A 9,511-nucleotide genomic window follows, 5' to 3' on the forward strand; every position below is an offset into this window, starting at 1 on the left:
CATGATTATTGTTAAGTAGAGGCACCGTGTTGAACAGCAGATCTCTGGAACCTACTCATCGTGCATAACGGAAACTGTATTCTACCCCCGCTTCCCCTCCTCCAGTCCTGGAGACCCCAACCCTCCTCTCTGCTTCTATGAGTGTGACTGTTTCAGATTCCTTGTAGATGGGAGACCATGCAGTGTCTGCCTTTCTCCTTACTTCACATAACATAATGTCCTCTGGGTTCATCCCTGCTGTCACTAATGACAGGGTTTCCTCTTTTTCATGGCTGAATAGTACTCCATGGTGTGGTGATGGCCTGGACTCTTTATTCATTCATTTGTTGATGGACATGGAGGTTGCTTCCACTACTTGGCTATTGTGAATAGTGCTGCAATGAACTTGGGGTGCAGACACCTCTTCAAAATACTGACTTCAATTTTTTTGGGTCAATACCCAGAACTGGGATGGCTGGGTGGCAGGTAGTTCTATTTTTAGATGTTTGAGGAAACTCCACAGCATTCCCCATGGTGGCTGCCCTGGCCCACATTCCCACCGACAGTGCCCACAAGGCACACCTGATCCCACTTTTCCGCACGCTTTCCCCATCTGGACCCTCTTCACACCCCTGATCTCTGGCAGAGGAGGGCACTGGGTTGGGGGTCCGCCTTCCCCCACTCACTGTCTTTGTGACTTCAGCAACCACCTCGGCCTCCCACCCTGTTCTTCCCCTTAGCAACACGAAGGCTTGGGCGAGAGAGTGGCGAACGCCATTTCCCACTCTACCGGTTCGGGTTCCTATGCTTTTCCCCGGCCCTGAGAGACAGCACTGCCACCCTTTCCACTCCTGCAGGGAGATCTGCCACACGAAGCAGGACGGATGTGAAGCAAACAGGCGACAGGGTCACCTGCCCTCCCAGACAGCCCTCCACAGCAGGGAGGACGGAGGAGAGAGGGAGGGGCACACCCTGGAGGCTGGGGAAGGTCTCATTCCTGGTTGGCAAACTCTCCTCTTCATGCCCACCCTGCAGGAGGCGGCTCTGCCAGCCCTCCCGGGGCCACTGCGGCTGCCATGGGGCCTTCGTTCCCAGGTCCTTGGCTGCCCCTCCTCTCTCCTGTCCTGCCCCACCCATGCTTGGGGGGCCCACATATGGCTCTAGTGGAGCTGCCTCGCTGGTTCTCTCACTCCCGTGAGAAAGATGCTGCCCATTCTCAGGCATCAAACCCCAGCCTCCAAGTCCTCTGTGGGGAAAGAGAGAGAATTTGACTGGAAAAGTGATTTTCAAACCCAGTATCTTGACCCACGAGTGATCCCTCCTGAGGTGGGGCTCAAGTGACCTGTGACCAGCTGGGCTGAATAAGCAAGTGAGTTATATGTTGTCTGGAGGTGACAGGGCACCCCTCCAATTTTATACTGTCACTGCCACCTGCCTTTCAGCACACCCCCAGAGGCAGGAGAGAGTGTGTTGGTTTCTCCAGCATGCAGGAACCACTCACGGCCATGTCGACACTTGGGGGGTGGACAGGGTTTCCTCATTCACGGTGGCCCTGCTCACCTTCACAGTTTCTCTTCCTGGAAAAAGAGCACAGAGTCCCAGGCATAGGCCATCACAGCTGACTAACCCACACGCACCCCAGATGACAAGGAGTGATGGTAAGAACATTCAAGAACATTCTAGAACATTCTGGAGCATTCACAGGGTGGTGGGACATGCACCTTACTCTTTACATGCATTAGCTCTAAATCCTCACAACAGGTTTGGGAGTAGATTTAAATTTTATTATCATTTTCTGGGCAAGGATCAAAGTTCAGCAAAGCCAGGATGGGACTGGGACACCCCTGAGACTCTAGGACGTGCCAGACATCGTCATGCAGCTCACACCCCACGTGGAGCAAGGGGCAGCCCTGCGTCTGGGGTCCCTTTGCCATTGCAGGAATCACAGTGACGCAATCACAGGGATGAAAGAGGAGTCAATGGAGGCCACCAGGGAGCAGGTGCTATTCTCCTGAGCAGCGCAATGGCTGCAGAAGCAGAAGGACAGTCTGCCCTTTAGCATTCCCTGTTTTGAAGACTGAGAGGCTGAAGAGATACCAGGAACACACTTCAGTGAAAAGGACTCACGCAGAGGTTTGAGAGAACTTGTTACCGACTTCCCTGGTGCACATAAGTGATCACTGTGAGATCATCAGCTCCCTGACAGCCTGGGAGAATACAAGGCAGAAGAAAAGAGCAGAAACAGTGAGTGCTCCGTGCTGGGCGCCACTCCCAGATTAGGATCCATCACTGAAGGCACATGGCTCGGAAAGGTGGGAATCCGGTGGTAGTGGAGGTCCTGAACCCCTGGCTTCCCCACCCTGGGGCCATGCCAGCCTCGGCTTCCAGACCCTCCAGCTCCATTCCTGGGGCCTCCCCATGCTCATGCCCACCCACCTCCATTCCCTCTTCCTGGGCCCCCTTCCGGTGCCCGTGTGGTCACTGCAGGCTCCAGGCTCCTGCCTGGGGTGTATGCCCCACGGCTGCCCCGTCCTCAGCTCATGGAATCTGTGACTCTGTCTTTCTCTTTCTCAGGGGTCTCTGACACCCACCTTGGAAGGAACCCTGGAGGTGCCAGGGACCACCCCAGGCCTGCTGTTGACTCGAAGGGCAGGGACAAGCACTAGGGCCATCTCTGCACACGGAGAAGCCGGCGTGGTTTGTAAAAGCTGCACCTGGTCCAGCTCCTCCCTTGAGCTCCCTCCTGCCGGGTCTGACCTGCCTGCCTCTGCCGCACCTCCTATCCCAGCCCGGCCCAGGGTGGAGGTGGGAGTGTGCCAAGGTGTGTAGGGACAGGGGCCGGCTTGAGTCGCCATAGTGAGAATGTCGTTATCCAGAGCGGAGTCCAAGGGCACTGCTCGACAGCCAACCTGGCTGGGTGCTAGGAGACGGAGCAGGGGCGAGAGTGACGGTGAGTAGGGCTGCTCGGCCTGAGCCTTCTGGGCCCTGTGGGCGGGTGGCACTCCCTGGCCACTGTGGTTGAGGAACCGTTTCCAGACACCGCACTGTGATGGGAGTCGTGGGACAGGCCCTGAGCTGGAACATCTCAGTGGTTGTTCCACAGCCTCCAGTGTCTCTTTCAGCCACAAAACTGTCAGCCATCCCAATGGTGACTCAGTCAGTCTTTCCCAGAGGAGGCGTGCAGCAGAGCCCCCAGCCAGCACTGGGGAGCAGGGAGCACAGGTGAGAAGGAAACCCTCCTTGTGTTAAGGCTCTGAGCCCTGCAGTTTCCTTGTGACTGCAGCGTTCTCTAGGTTGTCCTGACTGACACAGCGAGTGTAGGCATGAGCTGGGAAGCTGAAGACTGCCAGCAACTGTCAGGTCACTGAGGCATTTAACCAGTGTCAGAAGGAAAGAGAGGCCTGGAATCTCACAGTTATTCCGCAGCCCTGTGTACTTCGGAACATTTGTTGCCGGGTGTAAACAACAGCCAGAGACCTCCCTACCGGAATTCTGGGCCACGTGGCGTCCTCACTGTGTGCAGTCCAACCTCCTCGTTTTGCTGTGGGAAAGAGCTGAGGGTACAATTCAGAGTTTCCCTTACTGTTCATTCACTCATTTATTAGCAAACATGCATTGAACATCTGCCTGGAGCACAGCACTGTAATACGAACTAGAAACAAGCAAAGAAGATACTGTCCTTTTCCACGAGGAGCTCAGAGGCCAGTGGAGAAAAATCACACCAATGGAGTCACCGTGGATTTATGGGCAGGAATGACCCGTACGGGCAGGGACCGCGACACAGGCAGAGAGCTGGCTTGCCCCAGCCACGCGAGGGCCCAACTGGGCAGTGAGCCGGAGGGGCTGGGGACACCCAGAACCCCACAACCCAACCACCATGGGACAGCCTGGATTCATTTCTGTTGGAGAAAAAGCTGCTTTTTCCCTCCAGAGCAGGAATTTGCCGTCACTGTGGAAAAGGACCCTGTCCATCACTGACCCATGCTCACGGAGGGCAGATGTGTAAGCGGGAGGACCGCGGTGCTACATGGAGGCTGTGGGGGCTGCTGGCCTAGAGGGTTCTCAAGGAAGACATGCGCTGCAGAAGCCTCTCTTCTTTGCAGAAAGAGCTCTCTCTGGGGCTCATCTGAATCAGACGCTGATAAATTGGGTTAACCAAGAGTCATAACATCAGCAGAGTTTATTTGGGGCTGTCTCTCTGTTGAGCATGTTCAGTATGTGATGCCTGGTTTGCTAAATGTCTTTCCTGCTTTGTGTAAATTGAAGAAAGAGTCAAGCAGTGCCTCTCCCGCCCCTTCTCCTCCAGGATTGGAAGGCGCCCAGGGCCCTCGCTCAGGCCGTGCCTGGGGTCAGCAGGGTGTATAGGGCTCGGGCTCTGCAGAGGGACGGTGGCCCCGTGTAAGCATCTTTCCTCCAGAGACGCCTGGATGCGGAGTCTTCAGGATGCTCTTTGGAGAGGTCCTTTCTCACTACGCTGGCCTTAACGACTCACCAATCCACCTGCAATTACGTGGCAAAGGATTTAAACACGAGAAGAAGGCCTCTGGCCTGTGGTGCTCCAAGGGCCCCACGGCTTCACACGGGAGCCCAGTGAGCCACCCTCTCCACTCATGTAATTCTCTGACCCGATCCTCAGAACAAAGATGGGTCTGGAGCCAGAACGCTAGCTCAGGAGGCCCCGGAACCCACCCACGCCCGCATGCCGCCTCTCCCCATCAGTTCTCAGACGCTGGACACAGATGCATAGAGGGACGCTGCCCATTTTCATGGAAACTGCAGGTACCCACACAAGATCAATGGACAGGTTCCTCTATGAGTCAGCCCTGCTCCTGCCACGGGGGTAGGGCCGGAAGACATCACGGAACACACAGCCTCAGCCCTGGTGATGCTGCTCCTGGATTGCAGGGACTGGGGAGGGACGGCAACGGGAAGGGTTTGTGTCACGTGCTCACACATCCCAGCGGGACGACCACAGGAGGTGGCACCAGGGAGGCACCGCACTTCCAGGAGTAAAAAGCTCAGGTGTTTCTCAACAGGAGTTGGGGCCTCCGAGGTCCGGAGCACGTGAGGGAGAGGGGAAGCGGGTGAGGAGACTCCCGCAACTCCGTGTGCAGTCGCCACGCTGGGATTCAGCAGGAAGAGAACCGCTTTTCAAACGGGATCCTGGCTTTGGAAGTCAGACCTCTGCACAAATCCTGACTCGCTCCTTCTCCTGCATAACGGGGTCTGGAGAAATTACTTAGTGACTTTGTGCCTAAGTCTCATTCGGAAAGTGGGAATTACATCCCCTGACGCACGGGGTTCCTGCTGTGAGAGTTCATTCAATCCCGACTAACCTGAATGTCACCTGTTGCCACTTGTCAGGTGGTTTGGAGCTGGGAGCCCTGCCTTCCTGAGAGAGACGGTCATTCCCAGCTCTGACGCTAAAAAGGGGGTCCCTGAGGCACCGTAGAATGCCAAGACCCGGGTGACATGAGGGCCAGATGGGCCCCCCTGACTCCTCCCAGGCCGCTACCAGTTCACATCCCAGCATCTGTGCCCGGCCCAGCCCTGGGCACTGAGCACAGTGTGGCAGCACCCAGCACACAGAAGCCGGGCCCCTGCACAGCTGGATTCCAGTGGGGACAGAACGACAATACATATGAGAAATCTATTGCCCGAGAGGGCGCCTCGCACAGAGGGAGAGCAGAGCATGAGGAGGGGCTGGGCTGGGGTGGAGGCATCGTTCTCATGGAGGTGGCATGGGAGCCCTGCTTAGAAACTGGAGTCTACACAAAGCCCTGGGGAGGAGGGGAATGCGTGGTGCAGATGCCTGCGAAGGGGGCTCCAGGCAGAGGAACCCCAACTTCATGGCCCAAAGGGAGTGCCTCCCCAGCACAACCCCAGAATGCCAGAGAGCCTTGTGTGGCCAGAGTGGGGCGGAGGCACAGGGAGAGGCTCTACCTGTCCATCCATCCTGCTGGGGGGGTGCCCCTCAGAGGCCACATGGCCACAACGTCTCCTGGCTCTGTGCACACCCACCACTGTTGCCTGTCGTCTCAAGGGGCCAGCACAGAACCACCCCTGTCCCTGTGGACTTGCCCAGATGCATGAGTGCTTGGCACCCACAACAGGCAGACAGCAGGACCCAGGTCTAGCAGTGTGGTCAGAGAACGTCTCTGCCCCTTCTCAACACAGGCCAGACTCCATCTCCAGCCTGTGCACCATCCCTGCAGCCCAGGAGGAGCTCGTGCTGGCAGCAGCATCCCCACACCCACATTCCTTTTGGCCCAGGCCCCACTGCAGAGCTCGGACTGCTAGACCCTGGATTAGCCACCCAGTCAGGAACTGTCCCTGTGAACTTTATAAAATTCATCAGGGCTGAGGGGAGGCAGAGAAAGGAAAATAGACCAAGCTGCAGCACACTCAGCATGAATCACTGGGTCAGCCTGCTCTGCAACCCCTTCCTCATTGCCGTTTGCTGCCTCTCACCCCAGAATCACGTAAAGCCTGGCACAGATTACAGATGCCTTGAACTGCTCTGTAGACAAGTTGAACATTATGAAATGTTAAGTTTTGTTTACATTTCTCTGAGATATCCTTTCAATTCCTGTGTACCAATGCAACTACTGATGCCAGCTGGTCTGAAGGACTCCATAAAAAGCTGAGTCCCCACCAGAGAATGCAGTTTCCACCTCCTGATGACTTCACCCTCCTCACCCCGACCAATCAACCACCCCAGTTTTCCAGTACCTCACCCTCCTTAACAACCCCAGCCCAGAACTCCCCAGGGAGATGGATTTGAGGGTCTCCTCCCATCTCCTCACCTGGAGCCCTGCCACCACTAAACTCTTTCTCTGCTGCAAACCCTGCTGTGTTTGTGCATTGGCTTGCGACTGCACGGGGGGGCTATGACCTGGTGGCCTTGTAACAGTCAGTCCTGAACTTCAGCCCTATCCTGTAGTTTGGCCCAAGATCCCTGTGGTGTCCAGCCTCCAAGCTGGTGCCCTGAGATCCCCCTCCTGGTGCTCACCCTTGTGGAGGCCCCTTCCATAATGCACAAGGGCTGGTTGGTGTGACCAGCAGTGACCGCATGTCAATGCTGAGCTAAGAGGAGGTAATAAGAGACTGTGGCTTCTAAGGCTGGTGCTTGGTCTTTCCCCGCTCTCCTCTCTTTCTCTCCATCTCTCCTTTCCTTTTCTTTCTCCCAGTCTCTGTCTCTCCTCTCTCTGTGTGTCTATGTCTGCCTGAATGTCTCTCTCTGTCTCCTCACTAACTCTGGGGAAACCCAGCTGCCACTCAAGCAGAGGCCCCTGAGCAGCATGTCTTGCAGAGCCCTGAGATGGCTGCAGCCCCTGCTAAGAGCCTGACTGCAAACTCCCAAGAGAGCCTGGGCCAGAGCCACGCAATCAAGCCTCAGCCAGATTCCTGGCCCTCAGACACTGGGAGATAATAAGTGTGGTGTTAAGCTTCTAAATATTGGGGTTGTATGTTACACAGCAATAGGTAACTAATACAATCCCAGATGCTAGTCACCTGCCTCCCCTAACACACAGGAGACCGCCTGTCTGGACAGCCTCATTGGCCCCATGGATTCCCTTGGCCTGGCCCAGAAAGCTGCCCTCAGGAGCTGTAGAACTGAGATCCTTCTGCAGGGCCCTGTGGGCCTGAGCACATCCTTGAGGCTCCAGTTCTCCCTCAAACCCCAGCCCAGGGGTCACATAGGCAACCAAAGGCCTTTACTTTAAATTTTAGAAAATTGCTAACTGCAGCTCAATGACCAGCAGGACAGCGGCTTGATATCAGATAATGGAATCTGAGCAGCAGCTGATGTTAATCTGATTGTTCCCGACAGCCTGGGCAGGGCCAGAGAAACAGGCTGCGGGTCCCCGCACCTTTTGTCTGCAACACAGGGTCAAGTTTTGTTCTTGTCATCGGGCCATGTCTTCCAGTGTCATCAGCTCAGCACTTCATGGTCAGCATGTAATGACATTTGTTTTTCTTGCTAATTGCTCTTGGAGTGGTTTCCATTTCCCCAACTAGACTGAAATCTTGTTATCCCAGAAACAGTGTCTTTCTGTGAGTCTCACACAGAAAGGAGTGCATGGTGGGCTGCCTCTCTGTTCTACCCTGTATTGTCCCTAACCAGCTGTCCACCAGAGCACGATGACCACAGATAAATGACCTGCCATGTGACATCAAGTTGCTAGATTCACCAGCAACCAGTCACTCACCCGTTTCCTGAGTATAGATCTCTGGCTAACGACTCCACCTTGCACACTACAAGAATGTGGAGCAGGCTGGGCGCGGTGCTCACACCTGTAATCCCAGCACTTTGGGAGGCTGAGGCAGGTGGATCAACTGAGGTCAAGAGTTCGAGACCAGCCTGGCCAACATGATGACACCCCATCTCTACTAAAAATATAAAAAATTAGCTGGGCGTGGTTGCAGGTGCCTGTAATCCCAGTTACTCGGGAGGCAGAAGTGGGAGAATCGCTTGAACCTGGGAGGCGGAGGTTGCAGTGAGCCGAGATCGTGCCATTGCACTCTAGCCTGGGCGACAGAGCAAAACTCCATCTCAAAAAAAAAAAAAAAAGAACGTGGAGCAATGACCATAAAGAGTGAAGCTGACACTGAGAAGTGCTGGCATCCCCCTCCGTAGGCCAGGTGCGGTTCATCAGCACCCTCGGGTCTGAGCTTTTGAGCTGAGGCCTTTCCAAGCCTCAAGGGAGCAGATGGTAGAAGAAAAAAAATGTTAAATCCCCAAGCTAGAGGAAAGTGGGTTTGCCAAGAAAAATCCTTCCAAAATTGTGTCTCCAATACGACCGTGTTGTCTTTGACAGCAGAGACGTTTTTGTACAGCTTCCCTCCTATTTAGGAACAGCTGACGTGAACTCGACATCGGAAATATAAAATCAGCAGGGAAGTGGGTCTGAATCACAGGAAAGTTAGTTTTTTCAAGTGCCAAGGACAATTGAAAGCACATGCTTTTGAATTTGTCGACTGGTACAAATTGGTTTTTGGCACAAACAGAAATGTGACCAATTTCTACAGCTGCGAAAACGACCTCTGTGCAGCAGGACGGAGACAGAGGCAGCTGGTGTCCTTGGGTGGGCTCTGAGCCCCGTTCAGCCCTGAGACTCTCCACCCCGCTCATGTGGCCCCTCCTCTCAGCCCTGCAGCGGCCTCTCCCCACCCGGCATTGCTCTCTGTCCGCCAACTCACGTTTCTTGAACAGTCTTTGGAAAACATTTCTGGGCAGTGGAAGGGGTGTATCTCTTCCCAATTATTCAAGAACCAGCTCTGTGACCCTGAACAGGTCGCTGGAACGTCTTGCGCTTCAGCCAATGGGAAATGAGATGGTTGGCCAGAGGGGGCCCCAAGACCCCAAACCTGTGAAACCCAGACCAGGCGATGTGGCCACAGGTTCCCAAGCAGCGGAAACTCTTAGGTCGGCCTCCGCGTCTGAGAACAGAGCGCAGCGGAACTGCCGCGTGGCCAGCACCTGGGCTTCCCCCGGAGCTGCTCAGGAGTGCAGAGTTCAGGCCTTGCC

General features: G+C 55.2%; 1 protein-coding gene across 1 annotated transcript; it reads right to left on the reverse strand.

Moving 5' to 3' along the window:
- Positions 1 to 1,754: 1,754 nt before the first annotated feature.
- On the reverse strand, positions 1,755 to 3,951 carry LOC129398301 (uncharacterized). The gene is made up of 4 exons (XM_055115270.1): positions 3,744 to 3,951; positions 3,465 to 3,520; positions 2,571 to 3,218; positions 1,755 to 2,186 (listed from the first exon to the last, which is right to left on the reverse strand). Exons 1-4 carry the CDS (start codon positions 3,949 to 3,951, stop codon positions 2,157 to 2,159), a joined length of 942 nt encoding a protein of 313 aa, XP_054971245.1. The 3' UTR covers positions 1,755 to 2,156.
- Between the last annotated feature and the right edge of the window lie 5,560 nt (positions 3,952 to 9,511).

The sequence above is a fragment of the Pan paniscus genome, chromosome 6, assembly GCF_029289425.2.
Source record: "Pan paniscus chromosome 6, NHGRI_mPanPan1-v2.0_pri, whole genome shotgun sequence".
Taxonomy (NCBI): Eukaryota; Metazoa; Chordata; class Mammalia; order Primates; family Hominidae; genus Pan; species Pan paniscus.

Excerpts from the sequence above, each read along its gene's own strand:
- LOC129398301 (XM_055115270.1), bottom strand. The coding sequence starts at position 3,951 with ATGGACAGGGTCCTTTTCCACAGTGACGGCAAATTCCTGCTCTGGAGG. Across the intron at positions 3,219-3,464 it reads CCACGTGGCCCAGAATTCCG|GAGGGTTTCCTTCTCACCTG; the intron begins GTAGGGAGGTCT and ends CCTTAACACAAG. Across the intron at positions 2,187-2,570 it reads CCTCCAGGGTTCCTTCCAAG|GCTGTCAGGGAGCTGATGAT; the intron begins GTGGGTGTCAGA and ends GTATTCTCCCAG.